This window comes from Leptonotus elevatus, chromosome 6 (genome assembly GCF_054856555.1).
Source record: "Leptonotus elevatus isolate MCC_2025b chromosome 6, RoL_Lele_1.0, whole genome shotgun sequence".
NCBI lineage: Eukaryota > Metazoa > Chordata > Actinopteri > Syngnathiformes > Syngnathidae > Leptonotus > Leptonotus elevatus.
The window spans coordinates 4,215,094-4,230,929 of NC_141244.1; the positions used below are offsets into that span (position 1 = coordinate 4,215,094).

Consider the following 15,836-nt stretch of genomic DNA (forward strand, 5'->3'; position numbering starts at 1 on the left):
TGAGCCACTGAGATTTAAAGCACTTATTTGCAGTTACCTTTTTTTCCCTGTAGAACAGAGACCTATATCAAAATCATTTTCATAATGATAACTACTGTATTTTGGGCTACACAATTGCACTCAATTGTATTTGTCCCGAATGAATGAATGAATGAATGAATTATTCATTGTGCTGCACTCATCTGCCCAAGCGCCTACAGTATATTTTAAGTTATCTCACTATGATACCTCATTACTGAAGTGTTTTTGGCTAACTTGGAGTAATTCTGCTTATTTTGATTGTGCAAGATGGTAGTTGTCACCGTTAATTGGTGATCAGTTGTCGTCTTTGTTTGTCGGGGCATGGGCCTGTGCTTGAGCAACCATACTGTTTCCAAGCACACAGTTTACAGCTAACACATCATGTTTGGGCACTCTATACTTTATAGCTGAGCTGGGCAAAGTACGGACCGGGGGCCACATCCGGCCCGCCGACAGTCTCTGACTGGTCCTCGCAGAGGGCATGAAGTTAAAGTAAAATGTAAATTATGTAGTGCTTCCATTTGGAAAGTTTTACTTTTATTTTATGTGCACAAGTGTGGATGTAGGTATGAGGTATGCGGTAGCATGCAAGCGCTATATCTTGTGTCTGCGGTGCCCAAATCATTCATCTTATTAACCTATACCATATCTACACAGGTAACATTTTATTAAAATAAGGCAATATGTTTTTTCTTAATACATTAAAATAATGCTGAGGGGAACATTTTGGCTTGGCCCTCAGCAAGTGTTCCAGTTTCTAATGTGGCCCCTTTGCAAAATTAATTGCCCAGCCCTACTGTACAGTGTTCTCATGAGTTAAATTCAGTAATCCAAATGTGTTTATTCAACACATTTTTGTGTATGTCTGAGTTCACCTTAGAAGCTTTCTCTTAAACTTCTCACTAAATTTCTTCAGTTGTTTGCTTTCCTGAGGGCAATAATTGAGGCATTTATTTTGGGTGATTAATTGTTTAAATGGATGGCAAAAATGGCGATTTACCGGGGTACGGTGGCTGATAGAGCTGAGACCACTATTTGAGGAAATACTGTACAACTAGAAATGTAGTGAGCAAAAATAGCATCACTGCTTAAAAACATTTTTTTTGACATTATTGCAAAGTAGTAGTAATGATACCCACCTACCCAGAAACTATGAATTGTCTTTTGCTGTCTATTGTATGCAATCCAAGTCCTATTACTAATTCTTGTGAGAATATGCTGTTGCAGAAGAGACAGTCTGACATCTTGAGATATGTTTTCAGAAACTGTGAAATGTATAGAATTTTCAATATATACCACAGATTACCTAAAATAAAACATAGTCAGCCACAAATAGATGATAATACGGTGTTAAAAATAACATAAGTTGATATATATACTGACCTGTATGGGTTCACCTGGGTAAGTTTGTGGATCAACTTATTGGGCTATTATCTGTTAATCCTTAAAACTAATGGGGTAAAAAGTATCATATTTGTCAAATGTTCTATCACATCCTTTCCGCTAGATTTCTGCATGCCTTTCTACTTTCAGCGATCACACCAATTATGCTCCTTGTAGCTTGGAAAGGTTAGAAAACCGCACCAAATTAAACCTTGACCCCATGTATGTCTCAAGTTTTACCATTGAACCGCCAACAATAACAAATCAAGAAATGTGAAATTATTCCACAATGCATATACGAAATGAGGGGGAAGTAATTAGTGGCCCCCTAAATACGCTTACCTTTGCTTAAACTACAGGCAATAAAATAAATAATGATAATAAGTAATTTATTCACATTTTAATGAACCAGTTTCCTGTACTGTGTCATTGGTCAAAGACATTCTAACAACCTCTTGTATGCCTTGTCATTAATAACTGCATTCCTTGCATAAATGGACAGCTTCTGTTTGTTTTCATATCCAATGCTGTCTCCTGTTAACCGTGCTATCGACTGAAGGGCAGGCCAGGGAAGAAATTTGAGATTTGGAAGCAGAACTGGCTGGGCCGGAGTCTGGACAGCCACAGATCACCTTGTTAGTCTTGATTTCACATTCAGACCCAAACCTGGAAGCACCATCTGTGTGGTTCCGTCCAAGGTTGACTAAAGATCGAGTTGCCCTTCTGGCGTCCTGTGTATGTGCACATGTGTGTTTGAGTATGCCTGAATAGATGCAGTACATGTATGCATGCGTGCACATGAAATGAATGTACTGTGTGTATATGTGGTGGTGCACGAGTGTGTGTCCTTGTGTGTTTGCTTACTGATGGAGGGCCAGGTATGGGTTGAAAAGAAGGATTGATGGTCCAAGAGGGACGCTGCAGCTGGAACAGAGCACACCAGACAGACAAACGGACGGATGGAGAGAAGCAGGGGAATAAATCATAGACGAGAGAGAAGGATGCTGGATGGAAGCGTCGAGACAGGAGAGACGACAGCAGAGACAGCAGAGATGGGAAGTAACGCAGTACAAATACTTCATTACTTTACTTGAGTAGTTTTTCAGTACTTTGTACTTTCCTGAGTATTTATTTTGTATACTTCATTTTACTTTTATCTGTTACTTCTTACTTTCAGAGGTGGCAAATCCAGTTCCAGAAAGTAAAAACCCTGCCACAGTTTGGCTTTAGCCCCAGGTGCTAGCTAGCTAGCTCCAATGGTGCTCATTTAACTGCTAGGGAGTTAGCTAGCTAGCATCAGGGGCTAAAGCCAAACTGTGGCAGGGTTTTTACTTTCTGGACTTGAATTTGTCACCTCTGTACTTTATACATTTTCAAAACAATTTTAAATGCATATAAACGATTAAAATACTTGAAGAAAAAGCAGCCGTCAATGTCTCCTTGCTCCACCAATCATATGAAGCGTTACACATGGCCCCCTACATCCCAGCTTGTGATTGGCTCTACGACACACGATCACATGACGTTCCATTGGTGAGATAAGAACAACCCGTAAATATGAGGGCAATGCGCGCCGATAGGATAATTTGAACTTGATAGTAAGTCACAGAGTTAATCGGCAAATGTATCCTCATTTTTGTTCCATTGTAGCTAATATCTTTCAAATTGACGTAGGAGCATACGGTAAAAATAAGTACATTTCAGAGCCTGTTCTTTTGTACTTTTACCTGAGTAATTAATTGAGTGAGTATTTTTACTTTTACCAAAGGTTTTTTTTTTTTACTCAAGTAATTGTACTTTTACTAAAGTAGAAAATGTTTTACCATCTCTGACAGACGGGATCAAGATGGACGGAGGGATGAGGAGGAGGTGGGGAATTATCAAAATTTAGTCACATTCTTCAAAAATGAAGTGATGTAAGATTTCAATAATAAGCCAATGAGTGCCGTCATTTGTGGATGACAGGAAACCAGAAGAAATATATAATGCTAATGTATCTGACCACAACCATTCTTCATTCTGCACGCATATCACCTCATATCTTCACTTTCCATTCCTCTTTTCTTCTTTTACCACATCCCTAAACTTTCTTTCTGTTGCTGTCCAAGCACGCGCACACGCGCGCGCCGTACGCCTTTTTCTGACCACATCCCCTACTCACTTCTCTCCTCTCAACCTCAGGTTGTGTGGTAATGAATGTGTGACGGAGCCTCGTGGCTACCAGACTGGCAGCGGTATTTTTAGCACTTCTGGCGGTTTCCAGCCTTAAATGTGCCCCAACGTCATACTTGAAGGTTTGAAGCCAACCTCAAAGGGAGGAACGGATCATTTGCTGCAGGAAGGTTAAGCTATTAGCCGTTGCTGTTAAATTGTGGATTGACAGGCTAGGGTGCTAATTGTTGATCAATGAAAAGAAAACATTGTTGTGATGGCGAAAGGCTGAAAGAAACCTTACCACAATAGTGCACTTGAAGTGGAAAACAACATTACAGACAGACAGTCCAGTGACAAGCTGAAGTCACTCTTGGTTTTCAGCACTCTGAATGACTTCCCAAAGTGTGCTGATGGTATAAGACCACTTTTACACCATAATGCCATGTTATGTCTAACATCAGAGGTGGCAAATCCAGGTCCAGAAAGTAAAAACGTTGCCACAGTTTGGCTTTAGCCCCAGGTGCTAGATCCCTAGCTAGCTCCTATGGCATCCGTTTACCAGCTAGGGAGCTAGCTAGCTAGCACATGGGGCTAAAGCCAAACTGTGGCAGCGTTTTACTTTCTGGACCTGGATTTGCCACCTCTAATCTTGCAATGGTTTGTGTTTGTCCCTTCATGTTTGCTCCCTAACTAGCTCCCAAGGTGCTCGTTTACATGCTAGGGCGCTAGCTAGCACCAGAGGCTAAAGCCAAACTGTGGCAAGGTTTTTGCTTTCTGGACCTGGATTTGCCATCTCTGATGTTAGAAATAACATGGCAACATGGTGTAAAAGTGGTCTTATACAACCAGCACACTTTGGGAAGTAATTCAGAGTGCTGAAAACCAAGAGTGACTTCAGCTTGTCACTGGACGTCCATTTGATATTTACCACTCAGGTATTGTGTTGCAAGTGGTTGGACCGCACTGGAAAAAGATGATGGTGAAGTGTGCCTCAAGTATTATCATTTTCCAAGAAATGTTTGCTGACCTATGGCCATGTTAAAGTGCTGCATCATCCATATTCTGTGTTGATAGAAAGTGTGTCATGCATTGCTCACTTTTTTCCGTAAGGACTAGCCAGCTGCCGCACACAAAACACACAGATCAGAGCAGCGATTTACTGAGGCCAAAAAAAGGCAGCTCAGCTCCACCGGATGGGGGAGTTACTCATGGTGTTGTTATTCAGTTAAATTTCCACTCGTACGAGGTAAATGTTAATGGCTTTCTGTCTCTACATGTGCTTTGTGATTAAATAACTGTTCAGCATATAGTCTGCCTTTCCCCTGAAATACATTTTGATAGTATCTGGCTTCACACAACTCTGAATAAGATAAGGAGCTGAGAAGGATGAATGGATGTCTTTTCCAATGTGGAGCTTGTACTGCATTTAATACCGAGTACTGACACCAACATAGTCTCATTATAGATCACTTATAATTCAGTTGTAGGCATAATTTCCATTTTTTTTCTTCTTTTTTTTTAAGAGCTCAGTATTGTTCATTCGGTAATGTCATCATCATTGCTCTCTTTTTAATTTTTTTAAAATTATTATTTTGTATGTGTATGTGCGTGTGTGCGTGCGAGTGTGTGTGTATTCGTTAGTTCACCAAAAACCTATTAAAAAAATCCCATACCGTTCACCTAAACCGAACACCGCCGTCAGGAGACCCGAGGAAGGACCAAAGAAAAGAAAGGAAAGTGAAATCCAGCACCGACCAGACACCACCCACCGGGCCACCAACCAGAGTTCTTCACCAACCCCAGAAACATCTAAATTCCAACAAATCAGGGAGACCTCAAGAGACCAAAGGAGAGACTGAGGAAAGGAAGGAAGGACAGACGAAGCAGAGTGAGATCCACAGACACCAGCCTCCACCGATTCAATGACCTGAGGAAGAAGCAGATTGTGTCTGAGTTTCGATAGATGCTGGTGTGGTGGATCTGGCATGCATGAAAATCTCTACCAAAGAGGGGAGCCGTCGACCCCTGCCAGGACAGAGCAAGCGCAACACCTCAGGGCCCCCCAGGCCGCGGCAGCGCCAAAGGACGGCCCCCGGGCCCCGCCAGGGCCACCGGCCGGAGGGCAAACCCAGGAGCAGGAGCGCCCCCCACCCCAACATGGCCCGCGCCCCCAACCCAACACAGCAGGACGGGGCACTGCAGGCCCGCCAGGCACCCCACCGGTCCACAGCCCCCGCTCCCCCCACACGTGGTGCATTAAAAAAATAAATAGGGGGAGGGGGGTGGGGGTTGCGCGGCGGGGACACGGACAGGGGACCGCAGCACTGCTCTATACTGCGGTGGCATAATTTCCAACGGTGGGCGTGTCAATGAATTTTGAGCGTCCGTCATTCGTCAATCGTCAACGGTGCCGTTATCGTCAGTCCGTCAATATATTTTTTCTTTTTCTTTTTTCCTTTTTTTTTCTTTTTTCTTTTTCTTTCTTTTTTCCTTTCTTCCTCTTTTTTTCTTTTTTTTTTCTTAAGAGCTCAGTAGTCCGTCAATATTTCTAACTGAACCACATTGTAATCGTCAATCCGTCATTCATCATTCCCAGACCCGTCGCCAGAGCCCACGTTTAAGGGGGGCATATGAAATGCATGCCCAAGTATTATGAATACCCTACAGACAGTATTAACTTGCCCCATATATTTGGATGAATTCACGTAGCACTGCCGTGCATCCATCCATTGAATGGCACCCCCTGACAAGTATTATCATAGACAGGATTTACAGTACATACACACAAGGTAGATGGTTAACGCCGTAGCCATATTAGGTGTTGCAAAATGAAGCTATTTGTAAAGATTCCTCGTTCACTTTTTCCTTGGAGATGTATCATCAAGCCACAACTCATTGGATTAATAAGTACCATTACCTTTGATTGTATTATCCTATTGTAATGCAATCGTAATTGTTTGCTGATTTAATGGCAAATACAATTGCCACATCCAATATAGCGGATGCGATGACATATCGCTTTGAACGGGCCACCTGTTTGAACGGTGTCTGCAGCAGAATTTAAAACAAAAAAAGGACAGCACAATCCAACCTCATTTTAGAATCCCAGCTTCTCCCGTGTTTCTTTTTTCAACTGGCTCTTTAGTTGCAGACACTAATGTAGTTTGTCCCTCCTCACTTGCCGTACGTTGGTCGTGTGCCCCAGCGTCCTCGGAACTCCTTATTTACAATTATGTACATGTTATACAGACATGTATTGTCACAGTACACAATAGCAAACCAAAAAACTTGCAGCTTCACTTTGAAAAATGTACATGACTCAACAACAACAACATTGACGTATTTGTTGCGTATAAGCCAGCGTATACCTACAACATTATTTTCAGTAAGACCGTGATTGGCTGTTGCAGATAAGACTGGCCATCAATCAAAGAATATCACACCACTGTTTCTTTATATTTTTAATGTCTTAGTGATAAACAACTCAACATTAGCATTTTAAAACACAAAATTAGCTACTATGAAAAATATAATAATAAAAACGTTTTTTTTTTTTAGAGATCCATGCCTCAAATAGGGGGGCACAATCATCTCGGTGGGCGGGCATGGACCCCTATGGCCCGCCCAACGTTCCAAAAAGAAACAACATTACCTTTAGGAACGCTACGGAGGTTTACCTTGCTTTCTTTATAGACGTTTCACATTGCTCGGCAGAGAGCCAGCTGCCATTCTACGTCACTACACACTGAATGCGTTCCGACGTAAATAACGATGGCGGTAACAATGGTACAAGTAACAATGGTACGTCCAAATAAAGTTTCTACAAAATGTATTAAACTGGAAATGATTTTTGAAAAATTTATCTCAAAGCTATGTTAGTAACAACCACATCAATAATATAGAGCAAACTTGTCATGACAGTGGAGGTTCCTTTTTAAGATGGAGAGTGAATTACAAAGTAGCCTAGGCCTATGATATTGAAAAAGTAAAGAAAGCAAGTCAGATAGGTGTCAGCCCTTTTTTGCACTTCAGGGCCACCGTACCAGCCAGGCACTAATGCTAACACTTGCTGGCAGCTGCTAGCTACTAACGTCGGAGACTTGCGGCGTATCATACAATGATGACGTAATTAAATAGCGTTTTCTTAGCATCCTAAATTAGCAATTAAATATACTTTCGGGATGGCATTGTAAAAATGTTGGTAGAAAATATGTAATTTAAATCAAAACTTCGATATGTAAGCTAACATGTTGAAAAAGGAAGTCAAGCTGGTGGCCACGTCTTTGCGCAGGCCGACTTCAAAGTAAAAGCCCACCAAGGGAATTGTATTGGCATCAGCCTTGGTGTAGGCAGCGTGTTACGTTGAGTATGTTTCCAGCTTCATTGACATGTCTGAATGACGGGGTAAATCCATTGTGTGCTTTTTGCTGGTGTGCCGTCATAAAATATCGATACTGCCTTTAGTGTAACAATATATTTATTGCAACAGAGAGCACAACAATATACTGCAATATCGATCTGTGTGTGAGTCTAATATTTTATGTATGTTTACAGTCGTCCCTCACTATTTCGCGTTTCACTTATTGTGGCTTCACTCTGTCGCAGATTTTTATTTGTGTCTATTTATACTGCTATATTTGTAATATTTGAGTAAATAAAAACAACTCTTTATTTCATTCAACAAAAGTTATTAAATTTTTAAACAAAATATAGAATATTTGGTAAATTAGGAAATGTGTACCAGAAGAACAGACCACAGTTAGTTAGACACTGCTTGTGTCTCATACCCTTTCTGCCGTTATGTGATGCACAGCATCATCCTCAAACAGCACAAATAATAAATGAATTCTGCTTAGTGACAAATCTGAGCAGTTCTGGTAATGAAGACCACCTCGCTGAAATTCCATTTCAGTTAATGTACAGTATGACATTGTGGTTTCCCTTATCTTAAGTTAAGTTCTTCCTTGGTTTCTTGACCTGACTTTTGGAATGTAAAGCAAAAAGAAAAACAAAGTTGCAACTTTAAGAGAGAGTTGTTTATGTCTAGTTCATTTTCTTTTGTTGGTAAAAGTAATAAAGCCAGTCACTGATGTGGTGGAACAATTGCCTGACTTTGGACTTGGCAGCGTGGGTTCAGTTCCAACTCAGCGATGGTGTGAAGGTGAGTGTGAATGGTCATCTGTTTCTTTCGTAGGCCCTGATATTGACCACCATTGACATGTGGCTTTCATACCCAAACACGGCATACGGCCAAATCCAGAAAACGTTGCATGCACCAAACAAAATGATCCAGATTTATGAATCTATGCGTATGCATCAATCTAAGCACATTCCTTTCGTACATCTCAATCATTGCCATTACCAGACTCCTCCCTCTCCATGCTCCCATATAAATATGCAAATTAGTATAAACAGGTATTTTCAGTGAGAATTCCTCACTGTGCAGAATTCAATAATCAGATTATCAAATCATGAAAAAGAGGAACTTCACAAAATATGACCTGGTGATGCTTGTAAAAGATAGCCTGGAAACCAGACTCATCGCTGTAACCGGCGGATGAGTCTGATCACTGTTGGCATCATGCGTATTTCTGAGACGGGGCAAACCTTACCAAAAAGACAGTGAAAAGATCCAATCGGCGAAGAGCGGACGTGACGTCAATAAAAGCGGGATGTATGTGTGTAAGGGTGGTACAGACGGACGAAACATATGAAATATATACTATTCATATGTAAGTCCATGAGTAAATAGCAGTGGTGGGCGGACACATAATAAATTCAACATGGTTACTTGAAGAGAGACAGTGAATGACGTATGTCATTGTTGCGGTAAAAACTTGATGACTCGTGTGATGATAGACTTCCGGCGCCGGACAGTGACGTTGTTCACGAAGAAAATGTTCCAGCAACTAAACAAATTTGGTTGCATGGTTCGTTTTGAGCCGGGTTGAAATTGCTTTAAAAAGCTTTCAACGGCCGAGTAACCAAAACAACTTTCTTTCATTTATGAAAGTAGGTGTGGCTTGCCAGGCTAGGTAAACGAAGTCAAGGCCAGATTAATTTTGGCACACTGTTCTATGAAGTCAACAAATGAAAGAAAATTACCACGTATGTTAATTGCTCATTTGAGCATCTCCGTGCCCACCACTCTGAGAAATGACATTTTTCACATTATTGATGGATTCCCAGCAATGCTATTAGGTAATTAAAATGTTATAATTAAAACATACAATAAGCTCTCTTGACATAAAGCATACCAGAGGTTCCGTTTTATTCCCTCTTGTTGCACAAAAGGAATAAAAAGATAATGGAATGAATGTTATGTGTTTTTATATGATTTTTATGAATGTGCATGTGTTTCCTCCGTATATTCTGTTCTCTTACAATTTTTTTTTTGTTATATGCCCAAATGGATAGAAGTATACGTAACCAAAAGTAACCCTACAATGTGTAAATTTGGTTTTGGGTTAATAATAATAATAATAATAATGCATCTGATTTATATAGAGCTTTTCTAGATGCTCAAAGATGCTTTATAACGGAATGGATACATTATTCATGCACTCACACATTCACACAATGGTAGCGGTAAATTACTTTAGCAGCCTCATCTTCCTGAAGCGCGGCTGCCAGTGTGTGCCTACGGCCCCTCCGACCACCACCAAACATTCACACCTTCCATACACTAGTGTGAGTAGCACTGGAGGCAATGTGTGTGAAGTGCCTTGTCCAAGGACACAACGATACTTGGGAACAGCGGGGATTGAACAGCCGACCTTCTGGTTACTGAACGACCGTCTCCACACCCTGAGCCAAGGCCGCCGGTTGTCTGTTTTTATCATGGGGCCCTGCTGTGGCGGCAACAAACAAACCTTAAATATCTTTATTTCACAATAATAAGGCCCAAAAAATTCGAAAGAGTAAAACGAAAAACATTAGATACATTGGAACAGTAGTTTGTGTTTTTGTGTGAATTAAGAGGCAAAACTTTCCTAAATATTTTAGATGCACACCTCTACAAATTGCACACTGCCATTCTGTTAAACATTAAAAGTTTGACTGTGGTGATACTTTCCAAACCAAAGTCAAATAACACTGACTGTAGACATGTATAGTGGTTCACTTGCTGCATTGCTTCAACTCCTTACTTATTATTGGTTTATTCCCACCCAGTAATGCTGTTTTTGCCCTGTGACTGATGACCATTTCAGGATGTAGTCAGCCTTTTGGCCCATGCCAAATGGGATATAGCTTCCAGGTCCTTACACCAAAACGGATAGGCAGTATGGAAATAGCTGGGTGGATAGATTAAAATGGAGAAAAGAGCCAAAGAAGCAAAAAAAAAAAAAAAGCTTTTAAAAATGGAGTTTAGCTACAGCAGAGAGCGTCGAGGCCTCTGTGTTGGAGCCAGGCCAAAGAGGAAGTACCACAGCCACCCCCTAAGAAAAAAAATACAGACTTAACTGGACTTCCCAACATCTAATTGACATCATCTAAACGTTGGGCTTTGGTCCACATTCCTGCTATGACATGTGTCCATAAACATTATGGACAGAATAAAAGCCATAATTTGTGTGCCTATGTTGACAGAACTGGACTCACACCCAGGCCTCTTTAAAATCCCAAACGACCTTTTTGCATACAGAGCTACTCATTTCAATTTCAAACAGTCTGCAAATATCAATGGTAATGATCATTTAAGAAAAATATATTCAGGATCTAATTTATGATATGAAATTTTTTCTGTAATTTCAAAAGATAGAGGCCCATGCATGATTGATGGATCACAGTGGAGCGGAGATCTTATTCGTTCTTTTTACTTGAGAGCATTTGAGTTTTTACAGAGAGCTCCATTTTCTCTTTCTTTATTTCTGTTGGCAGGCTCATCCCATTCTGCCTCATCATCACTGCTGCTATTTCACAAGGAGCTTCAGTGTCCATGGCAGAGAAGCCTTGCTTTATGGTCCGTACAAAGACAAGTGGCAGAATCTCCATTCCACAACTGCACTGTATGACTGCCTGGGTCATTTCATTTTAATGTCAACAGAAGCTACTCTTTCTCTTGTCCACATCTTTGCAGTATTCTCCAATTTCCAAACATAACAATATATTACTATCAAATATTACAGGCACAAATTTCACAGTGGCTGTGTGTGGCCGCCCTATACTGGTCAGTTTTATGCATAGCAAATGAACAATGTGCTGTATATATATATATATATATATATATATATATATAATTATTTTTATTTTATTTTATTTTTTTACTGTAAGCATATTTATGTCTCTTCTCCAGTTCTCCCCAATCTTGTCTGTATTGTTATTTGAGTCTTTGCAGGTAAGTCTGTCTGTAAGACTTCTGGTGGAGACAAATGTTCTGAAGGCTCAGATTTTCCCCTTAAATCACATCTTTATTTTGAATGTGTGCATTGTTGCAAACCAGTAAAAAAGTAAACCAGTAAAAAAGAAAAGAAAAGGAAAAAAAGGGAGAGCATTAAAAAGACACACTGACATCAATGAAATCCTATGTTAAGCCAATATACAGCATGTGAGCAAAGAGCTCAATCAAAAGAAAGACAAAAGAAGCAAATATATGGTGAAATACAATATTAGACTGTTTTTAGTAGTAGCTATGTGCTGGAAAAGTGGTTGTATGACATATATAATGTTACAAAATTGATGGCCTTTGACAAGGCAATATCAAAACAACAAAAGGCCTGCTTTCTCTTGGATTTATTTATGGTGTTATTGGGCAATACTCAGCATGCATTGGATAGTATACACATTAAATGACATCAGAACCACTCCATGTTTCAGATTAGGTTAGATCAGAGTCGGGTACGACCCAGTTTTGCGACGTCACGAGTTTTCATCGACACGTGATTACCATGAGACTGTTTCTCCGTGACGTCACACAAGCAGGAGGCAAAAATCAGAACAACAACGAGGAAAGAGGAAAATGTAAGGCGATTGTTGTTTTTTCTGCCTTTTATTTTTATGTACATTGAAGCAATGTATGTGGATGGATGGTTTCAATGAGAGGAAATGGTGTTGATATTAATTTATGTGAAGACATTGACCATCATAATGATTTCTCACAATAATTAGGAAACAGATGAATATCATAAGTAACACTACATTTCCATCTCTGTCAGTGTTTACATTTTCAAATGATCACTTCTGCAACATTCCTAGAATACCAAAAAGTCTCGTGAGCACCACAATTACCCTACTGTAATAATAATAATGCTTCAGATTTATATAGCACTTTTCTGGACACTCAAAGACGCTTTACAGTTGATACATTATTCATGCACTCACTCGGTCCATTTTTTTAATCCATAATTGGGTTACTTTTGACCGAACAGTTTTTAGAGTGTAATCTTTCAATATTTGAAATAGCTGCTTTTTTGTCTTTTATATTCTTGGTTTAAGTAAAGGGAGACTAGCAAAGTAAGAATTTTATTGCTCAGTGCTATCATTGTGTTTTACTGTGCACACGACAAACTTCTTAAATATTTTCTATTGTGTTGAATGTCTAGGGTGAAACATACAAACACTCAACACCACCAGTTGTTCCTCTTTTTGTGAAGTCGGTCGGGCAAGTGCGTGGCTTCAGTTTGCTTCCTAATTGAAAATCCGTTGTTTCATGTAAAAACCACTGTCGGTGGCTCGGCTGTCCTTTGTGTTGACCACAGGAGAATGTTTAACATTTATGATTGTCAGCCCATATAGTTTTCAGATAATGCTAGTGAGAACAAAATCATTCTTTACACACGAGAACAATCTCAAAATTGGTCCGATATGTGTTTATTTGGTTTTAGATGGCCTGTGTGAAAGCAGCTAAGGATAGAGTATAAAAAAATGCAATCCCATCCTCTGAAAGACAGAAGAGCCAACAAATTTGACTTTGACCTTGACTTGTGTTTTTGCAGAGTGCCCTGACCTCCACTCTGACCACACAACCCAGACGTGACTGCCAGGCTAAACTGCTCGTGGAAGTGGCTGCAAATCTGTGGCACCAGAATTCCACAGGGCGTATCCCGCATTTCCACCTCACGGCTGCACGTCGACTATATCGTCTTCCTCACATACATTATGCTCCATCTACGACATCTTCCCAGAGAGCAAAGTGAGCTTTTCAAAATAAACAGACTGCTGTGTAATGGACATGAAAACCAGGTCAGAAACTTGGCAGCTGCAGACGTTGCGCAAGATTACTGCTGACAATTGCGGATGCTCTTAGATTTCATGATGCCTTGTGTTTTGGATTCATGTTGACGATTTTGGTGGGCCACTCAAACCCAAATCACACCCCAGAGTTCTTTAAATTATGGGCCGATTTTTATATTCCTATTTTTTTTCATACTTGTCTATGCGGATTTATAGTTATGCCGGTGTTGGGGGTGATGTATATTATGTTGCACATGCACAAAAGTGTTTCCACAACACTCAAAGCTCAACTAATATCCAAACACTATTCCATTTGGTCACAAACTCCAAAACTGTGTACTAATTCACATCTCTTTTACTTTTGGCACAGTGCTCACACTAATCAAATCCCAATTTGTAATCAAATTGATGGCAGTCACTGTGGATCAACTAAATCGCTAAAGGCCAGAAGCCAGGTTAACACACATGCGGCCGATGCCAGTAAACTTCTTTACAGGCTCCCTAAGGAACTTTCTGCTGCTCATCACGGAACATCTTACGCAGCCAATATTTTGATAGTTACAAGAAGAAGTACACACCTCAGATTCCAGTACACTATAAGATGACCACCAGTGTGCTGAAAGATGAACTAGAAAGTGCCAACTGTCCTGTTTGTTATATTTCCAACCACATCTCAGGCACATGCCACTTTTTCCATTTGAACTGCTGCCAGCACACAATCCTTCTCATATTATAAAAACGTTAGGAAAGAAGCCCATAGCAATTCAGTTCTGTATTTTAAAACGTGAGATTATGAAATGCTTTTCCGACCACAAAGGTTATACACAATTAAGCTGCGAATGAAGTTGTGGAACTTGCCTCATGCATTTAATTAAACACAGTCTGAATATTTCAAACCAAATCTTGCTTGCTTGCTTATACACTTCCTTCACAATTAGGGTTTGTAAAAATACAAGACTCCAGATTGTTTTCTAGTCCCAAGTCTGGGTAGGTGTTTCATTTAGAAAAAAGAAAAAAAGATAAAATAAAGAGCAATGATGATGACATTTCCGAATGAACAATACTGAGCTCTTTATAGAAGAGAAAAAAATAATAATAATAAAAAAAAAAGAAAAAAAGAACTGATGTTTGAGATTATATAGTCAGACTTCATGCACACATGCGCAGATCAAATAAGCTGTAATTAGATGTTGGCCAACTCTGTTATTTGCAAATCTAACACCAATTTCCACACCCAATCCACAATCTTTCGAATGAAATAGTGTGAGTCAATATATGTATTGCAGAATGAAATGAAAATATGAACGTATGGTTTTATTTTCTGAGCTCTGCCACACAAAACATTTTATATGCATTATGTTTGCATTCAATGTAATGTAATTGAAATGACTTAGCAATGCAGAAACCATTCCCAAAGCCAGAAACAGGGTAAAGACAATTAAATAAAACTGTAGTAAGGATAAGTGGTTCTGATAATGGATGCATGTATGGATGGATGGACGGAGGGACGGACGGATGGGTGGAATTTTACATTCGAGGTGGGTTTCCTTTTATAAATATGTAAACAAAAGTGAACAAGACAAAAGTGTGGAGCACATATTTGAAAGAGCTATATCCTGAAGCAAAAATTTAAAGAAAATGTCATTTTAGATGATGGGACCATACTTTTATTGTAGGCCAGTAGGAAAAGCGACCTTTCAATGTAACAAAAATAATAATAATCAGGTTTACAGAGAACAAGAGAATCTAATATGGTGAACAGAGAATTTAAATGCATCTGCATGTGGAATGGCGGCAAAATGGATATGTACTGTAATTGCCCAGCACATGCGCTTCAAATAGCATCACATGAATGCATCACTGTTCATTGGTTTGGTTAAGGATGGCACTTACGAAGAAACACGCTTACGAAGCACAGTTAAATACGGCAAGCTATCAGTTACGCGGAAGAACATGGAAATCGAGCAGAGGTGAGAGAATTCAGGATCAACTAATCCATGGTTCGCAAGTGGAGGAAGCAGGCAAAAGAGCTTCGCCAAGTCAATAAGACTGTCAGTGTGGTTTTGTTTTGTTTTGTTCCATTTTTTCATTTACTGTTTGTTTAG

At 39.9% G+C, this 15,836-nt stretch overlaps 1 protein-coding gene across 1 annotated transcript in view; it reads left to right on the plus strand.

The window, feature by feature from the left end:
- The window catches only part of LOC147171837 (uncharacterized), a 21,553-nt gene extending 7,233 nt beyond the window's left edge, over positions 1–14,320 (plus strand). The window contains exons 3-4 of the mRNA XM_086079342.1: positions 11,440–11,521; positions 13,494–14,320. Of these exons, the coding sequence (XP_085935468.1) occupies positions 11,440–11,521; positions 13,494–13,694 (283 nt within the window). The 3' untranslated portion in view covers positions 13,695–14,320. The remainder of the gene's footprint in view (positions 1–11,439; positions 11,522–13,493) is intronic.
- The last annotated feature ends 1,516 nt before the right edge of the window (positions 14,321–15,836 follow it).